The sequence below is a fragment of the Solanum pennellii genome, chromosome 3, assembly GCF_001406875.1.
Source record: "Solanum pennellii chromosome 3, SPENNV200".
In the NCBI taxonomy this organism is placed as follows: domain Eukaryota; kingdom Viridiplantae; phylum Streptophyta; class Magnoliopsida; order Solanales; family Solanaceae; genus Solanum; species Solanum pennellii.
Window position 1 is genome coordinate 3,015,671 of NC_028639.1, and position 16,652 is coordinate 3,032,322.

Consider the following 16,652-nt stretch of genomic DNA (forward strand, 5'->3'; position numbering starts at 1 on the left):
CACAGGTAGAGTCTGGAGAAGGTAAACCATATGCAGTATGTATGTCAGATCAACTCTACCTCACGGAGGTAGAGAGATTGATTCCAAAAGACCCTTGCATATATCGAAGCAGTTTGAGAAAGAAAACACAAGAGCAGAGAAGACGTAGCAAATAATAAAATACACCTTCTCAACCTAGCTGGAAATGAAGCATCTAAACCTGGAAGAAGATACAGCCTACCAGACCATCAAATGTTTGGGAATATAATTAGTCAACCAAGAGAATTTAGGCAAAATTCTCTTATTGGCAGATAGGAGTCTTTATTTAATCAGTTCATTGGCAGCTGAGGGACCTGTTCTTAGAAAAAGAAAGTAATGTCACTGATTATTGCAGGGGAAAGGCCAAGTCTTCTGCAGCTAAGAGCCAAAAGTCTATTTGTATGCTACACTTGCCCAATATAGTTGGCAAAAGAAAAGAAAAAAAAATAATTTCGGACTATATTAAGCAGAAGATTTTGTCACAAACAATGCCAGTAAAGGTACATATAATCGTTACATAAAGAATCAACACGCATTACAACTTTTCCTACATGTACCATAATAATCAGGAGAACCAACCATAAAAACAGGATTCCTTTCACACTCTCCAGTAGCAGCCCATCGCGTACAGTTCTCATCTTCATCGGTACAATAGGTGTCACCATCTGGTTGTAATGGATCCTTTTGTACAGTTATACTTCTGAGATAAAAGAATTTGATGGCATACCAGATTTCACCATCAATAACAGGGCATCTTGCATGGGAGCTACTCCTGTCAGGGGATGCATCGAGGTGGACATTGAAGAACACAATTGCATTTCCTTTAGTTGGTCTCAGGGAGTCGCTACTCTTCGTACAGTCAGACAATATCTTATTCTACACCAGGAGTTCAAATAAATTAAAACAAAAGCACAAACAGAAAAGATGTCATTACGAAATTAAAGTACAAAGCACCTCTATTTTACCTCTGACTCAGGGAAGAGGATCTGACCACCCTGTGTCACATTTGATAGATACAAAATGACAGTCGCCATTAATGGTTCGCTGGACTTGAGTGTGGAGTTCCTCTCAAAATAACCATAATTCCCCTTTAAACTCTCATGTCCAGAATGCAGAACATGCAATGGCTTGCTGTTTCCTGAAGGCAAGGATGATAGCGGTCAGTCATACAACACTGAAAAAGGCAGACTCAAAACCTTCAGTTGGGAGGGGTACGTAGAAAGAAACAAATGGAACTTATATGTCTGGCAATGAAAACTACCTTTTGGCAGAAAGGTCCAAGCTGAGATCCTTTCTTCGATCCTTGAGGAAGTAGGATCCTAGAATTTTTTGATAAAGGTGACATTAGTAGGATCCTAGAATTTAAAGAACAATACAAAGAAACATGTTATGAGTACTGAGTAGAGTGTTTTATCAACAAGAACTGCTTTCTCAACCAGCAAATTCAGTGAGCATGGAGACCATTCTCATGGGAAGTACAAGCAGAGTTTATAGCACCCTAATGCATAATTACTAATATCTGGAGTCCATTCTCATGGTAAGCAGAGTTTATAGAACCCTAATGCATAATTACTAATATCTGGAGTCCATTCTCATGGTAAGCAGAGTTTATAGAACCCTAATGCATAAATACTAATATCTTCAATTTACAAAGCTAAACACTATCTAAATAATACAAATGCTTGGTCACATCTATGCTTTGAAGAAGCATTAGCTCATATAACGAACCATGTAGATAACAAGAACTTACCTTTGCATCTACGGGAATACCCATAGTTGGAAACTTCACTGCATCCACAGAAGCATTATCAATTGTGGAGCTATTTCTCATTCCATGCACCTATAAAAATGCATTCATGCGAAGACACATTTTAAAAACTTTCTAGAGAAAAAGTATAGCAGTACAAGTTGTGAGGCATTGATTTACCGAAGAGATTAAGTGATCAGTCTCTTCATCTGACAGAAAATCTCTATACAAGAAAACCCTATTTCAAGAAAAAATGTTGATTATTCCTCCATAGTCCATACAGAGAATTATTCAAGTAAACTCATCAACAAAACCAGGAAGCCAAACAAGCATGCCTTCAAAACACCAACATAACAAAGAAAACTTTTCTTCTTCTCTTTTTGGGTAAACTTACTTAAATGCAGAATTTTGCGTTTTTGAAATTTCTTCACATGCCACAACATATTGAAGAAGTAACAAGGTTAATGATTGAATAGACTACCTGACCTTGGTTGCCACGAGACTTGAACGACGAGTGAGGGATCAAATCTATTAGAGCGTAAAGGATGGCCCGACTGTATAATGGCATCCCCATTTACCTCCTCAGCCCTCAATTCTTTTCGGCCTCTGAAACAAATTGTTGTAATCATGTCAACCACCATTTATCAAAATCACTCCAAAATTAATGGTTATCATTGATCTTCTTACATTTAATAATTTGCAGCTTATAACTAGTTGAGTAGTATATCTTCTACAGTGCAGTCGAAAAATGTCTCTCTTGAAAACCACAAGCCAACAAGATAAATCAGTTTCTTTTCCGAACTCCCAATATTAAAAAATATTTTTTGACACACTCATAGAAGCTGCCAACTTCTAAGCTCAAAAGACAGAAACTTTTAGGGGGGAAAGAACAGAAAAGGGCACTTTATACTACTCTCCGTTTCAATTTCTTTGTCTTACTTTTCTTTTTTGTTCGTTTCAAAAAGAAATATTTTTTTTCTTTTTTTGGCAACTCTTTAAATTTAGTTTTCCACATGAACATGTTTAAAACCGCAAAATTTAAAGGGCATTTTGGTACATGTTTTCCAATCTTCCTGTTTGGTTGGTCAAAACTCAAAAGGTTTGGAGAACAATTCCTCTAGGAAAAGAAGTTCTTCGAAATGAGAAAAATGACTTTCCTAATAGAAGTACGGAAAACAAGTTCATAAGTGACATTTCAAGTGTATTGTCTCCTCCCCACCCACCCAATTCCCCTAACCCTTGACCATTCCACCCCTGCCACCTCCGAATCCCCCCATTCCACCTCCATAAGGTTTTGCGAGATAACATATCAATGCTCTTAGTATAATATTTTCTTTTTAATTACCAAACACTAGAAAATAAGTGAGAAACACACTTGATTTCAAGGAAAACATTTTCCTTCGTAGCAAACACTGTTGGGTATGTAACAAGAATTGATGGAAAATAGAGGAAAAACGAGAAACTTGAAAAGTTGAAAACTTGAAGAGTTGGGAACTTGAAAAGTATGCTTTAATGAAAAGACATTTGTCCCTCATTAGCATTAGCGATGAAAAGAAAAATAGGCCTAGTTAAAAGGGTTGGAAGGAGAGAACCCCTCGTGCCGTCGTGCAAAGTTTCAAATGCAGATTGGCAACAAACACACCCCTTTTACAAGATTCAAAAAGTATTTCTTTACTTTCTCAAAACCAAACAAACAAATTGATTACTGAAGACTTTTATAATTACCTCAATCGTACTGCTAAGTATTTTGAATTCAAATATCATGAACAACATAGCGATTACTATAGAGTATTAAGGAACCAATTACTGAAAGAGCAATAGAAATCAAAGATAATAAAATACAGGGAAATTAGGACAACTTTACTGACTTTTCAGCGAAAAGAAGCTCGGAACAGATCCCCAAAGCCACGAAGATGAAAACCCAAAGAAAGTTCGCCATTGTTGTAACCTTTTTGGGGAAATGCAGAGTTTTACTGACACAGTTGTTCGAATTTCCGAAGGGATCTGTGAAGTTTCGACTCACTCCTACGCCATCTGGAACTTCATGCTTTCGTAATATTCCTATTTTTATCTCATTGTTATTAGTATTTGTTATTTAGTAAAATTATATAAATTATTAGTAAAATTATCCGTGTTCTGCACGGGAATTTAATATCATTATATTTATAAAATAATATTAAAATTTGTCACTCACTAAGACTAAAACACTATATTATGTTACATACAAGATTACATATTAACGAATATTAATAATGTGACCAAAGTACAAAAATATTTAAATGTGAAGAAGACGAAGACGAAGAAGAAGAGCTTCAGAATTTTTGTTGTTTTAAAATGAGAGGAAATCCCTCTACTTATAGACAACAAAAGGTAGTGTGAACAATTGTTTGTTGTGTCTTATCGGAAAGGTTACACTTATTTGATAAAGTTGCAACTCTTCGAAAAAGTCGCAACACTCGGAAAGGTCAAAACCGTTCATAAAAATCACAACTTTTCATAAACGTCGTAACTCTTCATCAAAGTTGCAACTTTTCCTAAAAGTCACAACTCTTCATAAAAATCACAACTTTTCATAAAAGTCGCAATTCTTCATTAAAGTAGCAGCTTTTCATAAAAAGTCATACTTTTTTATGAAAAGGAAAGGATAATTTTATAAATAAATAAATTAAAAGAGAATTCTAATTTGTGTGGTAGCACCACGTAGACGGACCGAAGGTTCTTTTATATATATATATATATCTGATGATTGTTTGTGAGGTATCAAGCTATTGTTTAGAGCTCTTGAACTATATTTTATCTCTAAGATGAAAATTATAGACTATTTCACAAGTTAAAAGACTTAATAAATAGTGTAAATTATTGTCCAGGGCATAAGAAATAATGGCACTCATCCTATGGTGCAAAGAAATATTTTCAGCAATTAAATTAACACCTTATGCTCATCTATTTAGCAATTCTCCATGAAAAGAATCTTCACACATAATAAACTTACAGAAAAAAAGGACTAATAAATACATCCATTTTCCATATGTTCTGTAAGTTCTATAGATACATTGATACAAGCCATTACTGGCTGACACACCCAAGAAAAAAACAGAAGAAAGGACCATAGTGTCAATCAAAATGAGATTATAAGAACTATGGTTTAATCAAAGAATGATGAGTTTACAACATTGTGTATCACTGGGATCTTGATCTTTTTAATATCTTATGACCTGAATCATCCTTCTCATATAGACGCTCAATCAGTTCATCCCAGTTATCTTTGGTCTTGCTTCTACTTGATGAACCTGGGGATGAATCCCGAACTGATGTATCAGACTGTTCTTCCTCTAGTTCATCAAAAGTTCCGTAATGAGAAGGTGAAAAAGCATGTGGAACAGCCAAGGTGACAGCTCTCTGTAGAGCAGCTTTATGCTCCTCGTTGTGCTCTCTAGTTAATGTCTGTTGTCGCTCCATCTTTTGCTTTGCTGGAATTTCCTTCACATGATCTCTCTCTTGCATCAACTGGATGCACAAAATAAATATGAATGTGAAGAATTGTTGAAAACGATTCAAGCTTGAACAACTACCGTGTAGCAACACAGATACAAACAAGGAGCACGTAATAGAACAGAGCAGCAAAATCATTTTACAATTCAATTGGACACAAGATACTAGCTGATCACTAAAAGTATATTCAAGCCAAAACACTCTCATATTTCGACGCTTGACTAATAATATTTGCGTACGAAAAATGAATGATTACCAAAGCTTCCCATAAATATTTAAAGATCTTATAAATCTATTAATAAGCTATGCATCAATACCAAGCAAGTCAAAGTTGGCTATGTAAAATCCTCTTTATTTTTTCCAAAGAGCTTATAAGTTGCTAAAATTCTTCAACGCATCAATCCACACGCTTAAAGGAACCAATAGATGCAACCATGTTTGCTGCTTTAAATTTCACAACTTAGTGCTGAAACAACTAATAAGGTGAAAGCCATGGACCACTTGCGGAAAAAAAAAAGTTTAACCAATTTTTATCAAGACGCAAGAGAGCTGCAACTTGTATTCAACCACCCTTAAGAGTGATGAACTTGTGCCAAGAAGGATTGCACTGATAAACTATCTTAACTGATGATGGACAGATCACAAGTGCCCTACGAGGGTGGATTGGGTACAGACAATATCATTGATAAGATAAGGTGGAGAGCACATGATGTGGATTCCTGAACATATTGGTGCTAGTTTGAGCTTTGAACCATCTCAATTCAAAGTTAGTGCAGCAGTAAAATTTCTGTTTTGTGTCTATTGCGGAATGCAGTAGGCATACGCAAAACCATGTATTTATGGAATATCTATTCCAGATAGCCTACAGCCAAACTCGCACATCTTTAAAAGTAAAAGGACCGTGTAAAGTACACAGACAATTTGTTTGGAATTACAAAAAGCCATCAGTAGTCAAAGAAGTGCAGACAACTTACTTCCAGGGCCCTTCGTGCTTCTCTCTCTATCCAGATAATTGCATGATCAGAAGTAGCATTACAAGAGAGAACTATGTGCTCAAATCTCCCATCCACTGGAACTGCAGTCTTCACAACAGGTGGAAATCGTCCACATCTGTTTTAATGGAAAAATATGGTACTATAGGAATCAGAGGCTGCAATCATGTACCTAATAGTAGAACACTGCAGTGTAAAATGGTATAATGATTGACTGTATTGTACTATGCAAACCATTATGGTGGTTGTTATGCCAAATCTGTCGGAATAGATGTTTTTACTCAAAACAGAAACATAATAGAATTGAACTATAAAGTACAATACATGGTTCAGATCCCCGCGAAGGCAAAAAACACTAGGTGATTTCCATTTATTCAAGCCTTGGTGGGCAGAGTTACCTGGTAGGTGTGTTGGTGGAAATAGCAGGTACCTGTTAGAATATTCAAAGTATGCAAGCTGTCCCAAACACCACGTCATAAGAAAAGGCTTATTCTACACACCATCATAGAACTTATTTTCCACATACATAGGCAGGTCCTATTATATAAACAACTCAAGACAATTTCATGTAGCACATCCTATAAGTCTTGAAATACCTAAATGGTTTCCTCTCGACAATGTGGTAGAGGCGACCTGGGGCGTAAAGTCTTCGTGGATCCTTGAGCATCTTCTCTTCTGAGATGCATGTATCTCTCATGCACCTTAGGCATAAGAGGCATGGTAAACTGCGAAAAATAAATAAGCAAAGGAAAATATACGAGGTTATTTATGAGGACTAAACATTAGCATGTAAAAAGGGATCTAAAATATTGGACCCTCCACTTAATGACTGCTATACTAAGGGAAGCTCAATGCACTAAAGCTCCTGCTATGTGCAGGATCCGGGGAAAGGGCGGACCACAAGGGTTTAGTATGCAGCCTTACCCTGCATCTCTGCAAGAGGTTGTTTCCACGGCTTGTAGTTAATGACAGTTTAGAAAAACATGGTTCTGTTTATTTAAATACTAAATTGGATTTTCACACAAACATGAAGTTTTACTAAGTTAACTTGGGTTTAAACACAGTGAAGAGGAGATGAACATTGAACAAAACCTGGAAGTAGAAACACAGAGAAGGACTCAAGTTTCCTAGTTGATGGTACACCACCCATCCAGTGCCTCTTAAGATAGTAACTAAATGAGGATTCAGAAGCTCTTATTCCAAATGAGGGATGGTGTTGTGAAAGGTCCAGTTAAGCCGTGAAGCAAGAAGCGCTTCGCCTCGCTTAGATGGGGCTTCAGTGCCTTCATCAAGGCTCTAAGACACAATTTTCCTTGACAATTAGCATAATCCTAAAGAAGCGACACCAAATAATTGATATTTATTTTTATCGTAATCTTTTTTCAGTTTCTTTGACTATTTGTTATACATATTTGTAATAATAGTCTTGAACTACACTTACAAATTTGTATTATTTTTTCTCCATTTGTGTCTTTCTTCATTAAAGCCAACTTTATTTGCGCTTAAAGCCCAGTGGACCTTACAGTTTTTTTTTTCGTTTTCGCCTTCAATAACAGTATGAGGTAACGGACTCTTGAAAGCAAGTATAATATCAAATTTAACTATGTTTTACCAGAATAGTGACTTGAATATATCTTCCAAAGGGGTTGCTGTCCGTGGCAAGAAATCATCCTATTAAAGAAAGAGAAGATGGAGTTAGATTGAAAAGAATTGCAGCCCGCACAATGGGAGAAAAACTTCAAAGGCAGCTAAAAGACCAGTAGACATTGATAATTGACATCAAAATAGACATCGAAAATAATGCAAAACATCTGCAACCATTATATACACTAAATGAAGCTCCTTGCTTCATAGGTACAGATTCCAAAGCCAATAAATTGACCTCCAACTGTAACAAAGACTGGAATACACAGACGGAAGAAACGACATGATCTGCTTATTATGCAGAGCAGATGAGACTTGGGAGTTAGCTAAATTGACAAGGCCTTGAAACTACAAAATGCAGAAAGTTACATGCTTCCACACCAAGAGTATCCATCTAGAGTGGTTAAGAATGTTCAAAGTGATGCATGTAGAACTTGCCTGAAGCACAATGGAGTTGATGACATCTGCATATCTCACTGCCAGATTCAGTGACATACATCTAGCTGGTGCAATAGCAAAGCACCTGATTCTTTTCCTATCAATATTTCCCAGCTTGTCAAGATTTTGTGCTACCACCATTGTCAATAACGCTGCTACACCTGACCCAAGTGAATGTCCGGTAACTGTTAAGGTATAGTTTGGATATTTCTCCAGCAGTTGCTTCATGATCTCACATTCTGCATTTAACACCAATCCAGCTGCTTTTAATAAGCCATTGTGAACATACCCACCATCAAATTTCCGTTTTCCCAGCTTATTGTCCAACAAGACTGCATAATCACTCTCCTTCGCCAAATTAAGACCTCTAATAGCAAGAACTATGTCGGCATGATCATGATCCAAATATAAGAGATATGGTGGTGCTCGACCACCGGTATCTGGATAGTTTTTCTTCACAATTAAACAGTCTGGATTAATTCCATATCCTTCAGGTGGTTCCCACTGAGGTTGTCTAAGATCATCTTCGTATACACCCAATATGTATCGGCATAGCCTAGGGACAGGTTCAAATTCTTCAGCCGTGGCAACACTCCAATTTTCGCTGTCATGTCCTGCACTATGGAGACACCGCTTCCACATCCATCGGGCACAAGCTACACCGTATACACATTCAAGGAGAGGGGGTAAACCACAGAGAACGGACATTATTGCCTATGGCCTAATTGTTAGACTGTTGATTAAGAATGTCCTTCAGACTAACTAGCAGCTAGTCAAAATCTGCAAGATTAACATAGCAGATAATAAGGATACCTTAATATAAAAGCCACAATGCCCACAACTTAAATCAGTAGCTCACAAACATCCAAACAAATATCAATGATCAGTCAATCGACTATGCCAAAATCTCAAAACTAGTTGGGGTTGGCTATATGAATCTTCAATATCCAATCTGTTCCAATTGAGCTCATTTCAGATGTAAACTAAGATTTCCTTGAAACTAGAGAATCTCAGCAATCTTACCCTAAACTAAGAGTACAAGTCTCTATACAGCCTGAAAAGACTTATTCCCTCAATGAAATTTATATGAAGAATCATTTAAATCCATGAATCTTAAAAAAACTCATGCAAAGAGTGTCTAATTTTGAGCCAAAAACTAAATCTAAATAAGAAAGTTCTACATGCATCAAAAAAAGATCCTTTCTTCAAACATCCATTAATACCCAATAACATAAACCATAAATGGGGAAAATAACAGTACAAAGACAACACCTTTAACACTTGAACATTGAAAACATTACCTAAAATGGGTCATTCACCTTAGGGCTCCTGAACCTCAGAAAAGCAGAATTTGCATAAAAATATCGACACCCCAAGTAGCAGATTCAAGTGTTGATGAGAATTCTGAAGTCAATGCTGTGTATTCTCACTTGTTAGCAATAGTATTTAACCCACAACTGAGGCAGACATTGAAATGATCAAACAGGAGACAGATGTGTACCAATTATTGCTGAGTTGTTGGAAGTCAACTTGCTCCTTCACGAAAGGGTACTTCTTTGTTGTCCTTTTCTACTCTCTCCTGTTTCTTCTTAAGTCTCCAATGGGTTTAACGGAAACTGACAAATCTCACAGAGAAAATTAGAAAAGGGTTAAAGAAACCAAATTTGTGCATTTTATAGTAACCAAATTCATGGTGGTAAAATCTAAGACATCGTACTACCACAATTATTATTATTATTTGTTTGAATAGACTGCTTCGTTTCGTATTTTTTTTAATTATAAATTGTGAAATTTTATTGATAAATTTGGTGGTAAAATCTAGACATTTCCTATCGCTATTATTATTATTATGATTTGTTTGAATAAATTGTCTCGTTTCATTTTTTTTTAATTGTAAATTGTGAAATTTTATTAATAAATTTATATTAAATTGATTTTTAAATTTATTATATTTTTTATTAAGTCAATTTTTACTGGTTAATAAGGTTAAAATTATATTTTGGTCATGTTATTTAGTTGACAAGACTAACTAAACTCATGTTCTTTCAAAACTAAATTTCTCTAAAATTATTGATTAAAACATCTTTAAAATATTAGTTCATGCATATGTAAAAAGGTCTTCGTAAGATCATACGTAGAGAAACTTTAATTCTTCAATGATTAGTTGCAAGTCCTTTGTTTATAAAAGCTTTTCCATATCTAAATTGTGATCGATAAATTTCTATATCTTTGTAATGTGATCAAGACTTTACTCCGTATTAGTAGTGAAGTTTCAACATTGACTCAAGAACGAAAAAAAAAGCTTTAAAATTGATGATTGTGAGGAGACATAATAAGAGGATATGTGTTTTATCATTGAAATTCATAAAGATGATAATATTTGCATATGTAAGGTAAGGTAAGGTCTAGCTCCCTTTACTTGTATTTATTCTTATTGAGATTTTTATTTCTAATTAATAGCCGCTAGACACTCTCTGTAATGGTATCCACCAATCGACATACATGCTTCACCTGTGTGATTCCACATTTACATATACATTTTTTTTATCGTTTTAGTTTGTTTGACTTATTTTTTAATTTTCTTATATATCTAAAAATTGCATTAAAAGTACTATAAATCATGCTAATTGACAACTTAAATTTCATATTAAAAAATTGATTGCTTATAAAAAAAATTCAATTGATTCATAAAATTAATCTATTTATGTCACATAAACGGGACAAAAGAAGTAACTTGTATTGTCTTGATTTGAAAACTACGAATATAGCATTATAAATCTCAATTATTAACAACATATTAACTCTTGAATAACTATTTTTACTACATATCTTGGGACAAGACAAGTAACATGTATTATTTAAAAATTACGTAAAAAATATTATAATTTACCATAATTAACGATTTAAAATACTATAAAATCATGTTAAAATTTAATTGACTCTCTAAATTTTATCTATATCACGTAAAGTGAGACCGAAAAAATTATAAATATCAAACTCATGCTAGCACGGACACTTATATCTAGTACTCCTTCTGTTTAAAAAAGAATGACCTAGTTTGACTTGGACCAGAGTTTAAGAAAAGAAAAAAGACTTTTTAATCTTGTACTTCTAAATTAAAGTTATATCAAATGTACCAAAACACTCTTAATCTTGTGGTCTTAATCATACCAGGTGAAAAGCTAAAGTTAAAGTGTTGCCAAAAAAGGAAAGAGGACATTTTTTTTAAACAAACTAAAAAGGAGATATGGATATTTTCTTTTTGAAACGAATGGAGTAACGAAATAAGTGTAGACTGTATAGTATAGATCTATAAGTTTCAAATAAATAAGATAAAGTTTTGATTTTGGACTCGAATTTCTTATAATATGCAACTGAAATAAGTCCTCGCTAATGATAAAAAAGGAAGGTTGAACGTCGAAGCTATTCTTATTTTACCGAAGAAATCTGGATCACGCAAACAATGTATCAAAAACAAGGTGGGTTTGACCCAACTATATTTATATGATCCCTACCTACCCTCAAGAATATGTTGTTTTATTTATGAGAAAAATTCTGAAACATTAATATTTTGAGCTCTTATTATAAAGTATATATTATATATTAATGAGTTGACTAATTATCAAATGCAGGGATAGTTTACTTCTCAAAATTTGCGAACAATGTATGTATTGACTATTTCTGTTCAATTATTTTGTATTCATTCGCTTTATAAAAAAATAGGTATAATAAATAAAGAGTAAATTTTAGAATTAACATACATAAAATTATATTAATATGTTATAGCTTGTATAATTATTCTCCATGGTAAATTTTATATTTATTATGAAGCATTAGATTTGTATAATCACAGGTAGTAACATGTGTTGTATAAAAATGCAGCAATTATATATGTATATCAGTTATATAATTGTATATATATGTAATTGATATATATATATATACATATATATGTATAGGTTATCAATGATTGTGTTTGTATATATCTGCATAAAATTTGAATTTGCATACAATTGAACCGAAATAAAACATTTGCATATCAAATCTCTCTATCGCTTATAGAACACAAATTATACATTGTAATTTGTATAATTTGTGTTTGTATAAAGCGAGAAAGAGAGAGCGACAAAAGAAATATAGTAGGAAAAACATTGTATTTGTATAATTATAAGTGTACAGGACAAGAATATATGTATTTATATTTGTATATATAATTTTCTCTCGCTTTATACAAAAATAAACATAATTTATATATTTGTGTTTGTATAAAGTAAGAATGACGAGAGAAATTTTTAGAGAGAGAGGCGATGACAGAGTGTTTGCTACAAATTAGACTTAAATGAAACTATAATTATAATATTTAGTTTGAATTAATAATTTATTATTTTATATAATTCCAATAAATATATAGTAAATTGGTAAATTGAAACAGAGAAATTGACATAACTCCAAGTATATATATAACAAAATAGAGAAGGACACAAATTCTATCTATGTGTTGTAATTAATTTCTAAACTCTTGTTATTTCGAGTAAATATATAACATATATTTGCTCTGTCAAATAATTATCCAAAGGTAAATATAAAACCATAAAAATTCGACGAGACTTCAAGTATGCACACCCTTATTTTAGGTGGTTTGTTTTTAATATTTGTTCTTCAAATTCGTTATTTAATTTTCACTCTCTCTTGGTACTCATTCAAAGAAAATTTAATAGGCCAAAAGTTCCTTAATTATGATTTAATTTTACTGAACGAGACGAATTTTGTAGGCAAAACTTATAACAAATGTTTATTTTGAGACATAATTTTGTAACATTTGATTAGCATGACGAGACTTCTATAGAACTTTTGCCTTGAGGCATAACTTTGGCAACTAATTTATGTCCATAACTCAATTTGTGCCACTAAACTTATGTTATGTGACATAACTTGTGCCGTCTCACTTATACTTTGAGGCATGTTACGACTTAATTTTTCTTTTACCTTGAGGTATAACTTTAGCTACTAAACTTAAACTTTAAAACCATAATTTTTGTGTCATTGAATCAATGTTTGGGGCATAACTTATGCTACTAAATTTATGCCTCGCGAATTTTATTTTGTTTTGCATTTTTTTCCGTTGTTAAAGGTATTTTAGACCCTTTTTCGTTCTTTTGGTAATTTAAAATTTTGAATAAAAATTAAAGAATCGAGACAACGGTTAAAGATTAGGGCAACTTTCACATATTGCAAATAAAAAATTCATATTTGTATGCTATAGCAAAGTTTACATTGTTGCGCTCCATAGCAAACATAGAAACTGTATAATTTGCTATACTTATACAGTTGAAGCAAATTGTATAAACGAAGTGTATAAAACAAGAAAGAGACTTGACAAGGAATATACAATTGAATCGAATTGTATAAAACGAGAAAGAGAGTAAGACAAAAGAAACTGGGCAGGGGAGTATTTTATTGTATAATTATAAGTGTATATGATGAAAATATATTTACATGCATGTGTATATACAATTTTCTCACGCTTTATACAAACAGAAACGCAATTTATACATTTCCCTTTTGTTTGTATAAGTGAGAAAGGCGAGGGTGGCGAGCGAGATTTTGGAGAGTGGCGAGCGAGGGGAACAAAAATATATGTATTTAAACAATTTTCTTTGCTTTATACAATTAGAAACAATTTTTATACACTTGTGTTTGTATAAAAAGTGAGGAAGCGAGCGAGAGATTGGAGGAGAGTGGCGAGCGAGATATTTGGAAGAGAGGCGCCTGACAATTTTTTGCAAACTTTTTCTATGGAGCATAATTAAATCAAACCCTAGCTACTCCATTTATTTTAGGTTATTAGTTTGCTATTATATACAATTTTCCCCAAAGATTATTATACCAAAATAGAGGCTTTGTGCAAAGTGAGCAAATGGCCCATGAGATTTTGGTGAACATGGGCCTACAACCTATTGGGCTTTTTTTTTCAATTGGAACAATTGTGAGAAATAAAGGTCCAAGTCCAAACGGCCCAAACCCTAAGTCCTCGCGAAGCGTTTGAATTACTATATTACCCTCATAATCGTGGCCTTGGTATATAAAAAAACCTAAAACCCTAGTTTCAGCTTATCACCCGCCTCAAGACTCTCAGCAGATCGAGCAAAAATCAAAGGTAAGCTTTCTCTCTTTCTTCACTGCTGAAGCTTGATGTGATGTTAGAACCAGTAAAAGGATGAACAATCTGTTAACCGTTTGTAAAAATGAAATGAAATTGATTTTGTTTTTGCTGTATGGTTTGGTTTAATCAGGGGATGGCGCCGCCGAACACAGGATTAGCAGTGGGATTGAACAAAGGACACATTGTAACCAAGAAGGAGTTAGCTCCACGCCCTTCTGACAGAAAAGGGGTAATTTTTCGTTCATTTACTGAGCTATAGATTGTTGATTACTCTACTGGACTGTGTTTGTAATGTTTTGGATTTGAATTTAGGTCTTGTTGTATTTGAATCACGAAAACAAACTCAGGGGTTGTATTAAGTTATATGTCTAGGTTTTATTTTAGTTTGTAACATTATTTTATGCCAATCAAAGATAAAAGGATACAGATGTTATAACAATTTTTAGAGTTTGTGTATTGAATTAATGTTAAGGAGTTTAGAGTTTATGTATTGAATTAATGTTAAGGAGTTTAGAGTTTATGTATTGAATTAATCTAGAGAGGTTTGATGTGTAGTAATTGAGCTCATTATTGGAAACTTCAGTGTTTAGATTTGTCATTTGGCAGATGGTCCTAAATGTGTGTATGCATAAAACGTTAAGGTTGTAGGTTTGCGTATACGTTACCTTTCTCGAAGTGTTAAGTCAAAAGTTGTGACTGAAAGGAGAGAACTGTCTGATAAACCAAAAATTGTTAGTGTACTGGAGTACACCTAGCACTCGCTCTTTTTTCTATTGGTATACAAAGGTTCCTCACCTGATTGTAAAACAAGTTTTGTAGCGACGGATATTGCTTTTTAAAAAGTTAAAAATAATCACTGGCTTCTATGGACTATTTTTTGTTTTTTTTTTTGTGTTAGGTTCTTCTATACGTGATATAGAGCGGTAACATAATTTCATTCATATAAAAGAAAATTAACCAGTGTCTACAACAACATTGTGTGATTTGTGTAGGTAGGGTTTTTCTGTATTCTTTTTCCTTTTTTATTAGAAAATATTCAGTTGTATAGTGATCCCATTACCTTTCAGTCTGAGGTTTCCAGTTTTGGATGTGCATCCCATGCTTTGCTTGCATGAATATTTGTTAAGTGACATTTGATTCAGTTGCCTAATTGCTATGTTGATTCAGAAAACAAGCAAAAGAATCCACTTCGTCAGGAGCCTCATCAGAGAAGTTGCTGGATTTGCTCCATATGAGAAGAGGATAACTGAGCTTCTTAAAGTTGGTAAGGACAAGCGTGCATTGAAGGTAGCCAAGAGGAAGTTGGGTACCCACAAGAGGGCAAAGAAGAAGAGAGAGGAGATGTCTAGCGTTCTCCGTAAGATGAGGTGATGTCTTGTGATCATTTGATTTCTTAACAGCGATGTCAGATTATTATTTCCCCATCTCTGAAGAAGAATGTGTTAATCCCCTGACTAATATTTCTCTCTGTTTTGCAGGGCAACCGGTGGTGGTGAAAAGAAGAAGTGAAGCCCTCTATCCTTATTTTGACAATTGAGGAACTGAGTTTATTAGTTATTATACATGATCTTTTTGAATTAGCTATAAAATTCTCTAGACTCAAACACAATTATGGCTTTGAATTTTCATCAAGATTGTGACATTTTGCTTAAATTTCAAGTTGAAGTCACATTTTCGTATTGTTGTTCTGTATTTTTTGTTTTTGTTAAATTGTGTTGTTCCTTGTGATGGCGGTGGCTTATACTCTATTTTTTTCTCCCTCCAATGGCCCTTAAACAAGTTCAAAGTACTGGCTTAAGTGAGTAGCACATCAATCCTATAATTCTTTGGTTGATTTAAAACGTTAAAGAATTTTTTTTATTTGTTGCCAAATAGCTTGAGTCAGATCTTTTGGCATTTTTGAAATGCAGCACTATACATCTGCTAGTAATAATAATAGTACTGTTACAAGACTTGCTAACTGACTAAATACATTCAAGTTAGTATTTTTGGTATGAATAAATTATGAAACTGTTAAAAGTAAGCTCTTATCAAATTGGAGGAGATGAAGAATATGAAATCTTTTTATGTTAATGTAAATTCCAAGGATTTGGCTTCGCAAGGGACATAATTTGTACTCTTATTTTCTGTCACGAGATTTTGCAAGGATACAGCACTA

The 16,652-nt window shown here is 33.7% G+C and overlaps 3 protein-coding genes across 8 annotated transcripts; 1 reads left to right on the plus strand and 2 right to left on the minus strand.

Annotated features, from left to right (window-relative positions):
* Positions 1-455: 455 nt before the first annotated feature.
* Positions 456-3,845, minus strand: LOC107012828 (probable prolyl 4-hydroxylase 12). 3 transcript variants are annotated; one of them, XM_015212761.2, is made up of 7 exons: positions 3,634-3,845; positions 2,252-2,371; positions 1,946-2,003; positions 1,769-1,858; positions 1,280-1,337; positions 984-1,156; positions 456-894 (listed from the first exon to the last, which is right to left on the minus strand). In XM_015212761.2, exons 1-7 carry the CDS (start codon positions 3,702-3,704, stop codon positions 544-546), a joined length of 921 nt encoding a protein of 306 aa, XP_015068247.1. In that variant the 5' UTR covers positions 3,705-3,845; the 3' UTR covers positions 456-543. The 3 variants fall into 3 exon arrangements, with proteins under 3 accessions (XP_015068247.1, XP_015068248.1, XP_027771078.1); XM_015212762.2 differs by lacking the exon at positions 1,946-2,003 and having other exon boundaries at positions 2,247-2,371; positions 3,634-3,842; XM_027915277.1 differs by lacking the exons at positions 1,946-2,003; positions 3,634-3,845 and adding an exon at positions 2,453-2,954 and having other exon boundaries at positions 2,247-2,371.
* An 840-nt stretch (positions 3,846-4,685) lies between these two features.
* LOC107015504 lies at positions 4,686-9,982 on the minus strand. Of its 4 annotated transcripts, none has more exons than XM_027915824.1 (7): positions 9,833-9,982; positions 9,651-9,747; positions 8,332-9,111; positions 7,862-7,920; positions 6,846-6,974; positions 6,232-6,367; positions 4,686-5,272 (listed from the first exon to the last, which is right to left on the minus strand). In XM_027915824.1, the coding sequence occupies exons 3-7, from the start codon at positions 9,037-9,039 to the stop codon at positions 4,946-4,948; spliced, it is 1,359 nt and encodes a 452-aa protein (XP_027771625.1). In that variant the 5' UTR covers positions 9,040-9,111; positions 9,651-9,747; positions 9,833-9,982; the 3' UTR covers positions 4,686-4,945. The 4 variants fall into 4 exon arrangements, with proteins under 4 accessions (XP_027771625.1, XP_015071288.1, XP_027771624.1 ...); XM_015215802.2 differs by having other exon boundaries at positions 9,633-9,747; XM_027915823.1 differs by having other exon boundaries at positions 9,651-9,982.
* A 4,439-nt stretch (positions 9,983-14,421) lies between these two features.
* On the plus strand, positions 14,422-16,183 carry LOC107012161 (60S ribosomal protein L36-2-like). The gene is made up of 4 exons (XM_015211927.2): positions 14,422-14,488; positions 14,625-14,723; positions 15,662-15,861; positions 15,973-16,183. The coding sequence occupies exons 2-4, from the start codon at positions 14,628-14,630 to the stop codon at positions 16,001-16,003; spliced, it is 327 nt and encodes a 108-aa protein (XP_015067413.1). The 5' UTR covers positions 14,422-14,488; positions 14,625-14,627; the 3' UTR covers positions 16,004-16,183.
* The last annotated feature ends 469 nt before the right edge of the window (positions 16,184-16,652 follow it).

Excerpts from the sequence above, each read along its gene's own strand:
- LOC107012828 (XM_015212761.2), bottom strand. The coding sequence starts at position 3,704 with ATGGCGAACTTTCTTTGGGTTTTCATCTTCGTGGCTTTGGGGATCTGT. Across the intron at positions 1,859-1,945 it reads CTGATCACTTAATCTCTTCG|GTGCATGGAATGAGAAATAG; the intron begins GTAAATCAATGC and ends GCATTTTTATAG. Across the intron at positions 1,157-1,279 it reads TTGGACCTTTCTGCCAAAAG|GAAACAGCAAGCCATTGCAT; the intron begins GTAGTTTTCATT and ends CCTTGCCTTCAG.
- LOC107015504 (XM_027915824.1), bottom strand. The coding sequence starts at position 9,039 with ATGTCCGTTCTCTGTGGTTTACCCCCTCTCCTTGAATGTGTATACGGT. Across the intron at positions 7,921-8,331 it reads TCAACTCCATTGTGCTTCAG|GATGATTTCTTGCCACGGAC; the intron begins GCAAGTTCTACA and ends TTTCTTTAATAG. Across the intron at positions 6,368-6,845 it reads GTCGAGAGGAAACCATTTAG|ATGTGGACGATTTCCACCTG; the intron begins GTATTTCAAGAC and ends CCATTAAAACAG.
- LOC107012161 (XM_015211927.2), top strand. The coding sequence starts at position 14,628 with ATGGCGCCGCCGAACACAGGATTAGCAGTGGGATTGAACAAAGGACAC. Across the intron at positions 14,724-15,661 it reads GCCCTTCTGACAGAAAAGGG|AAAACAAGCAAAAGAATCCA; the intron begins GTAATTTTTCGT and ends ATGTTGATTCAG. Across the intron at positions 15,862-15,972 it reads AGCGTTCTCCGTAAGATGAG|GGCAACCGGTGGTGGTGAAA; the intron begins GTGATGTCTTGT and ends TCTGTTTTGCAG.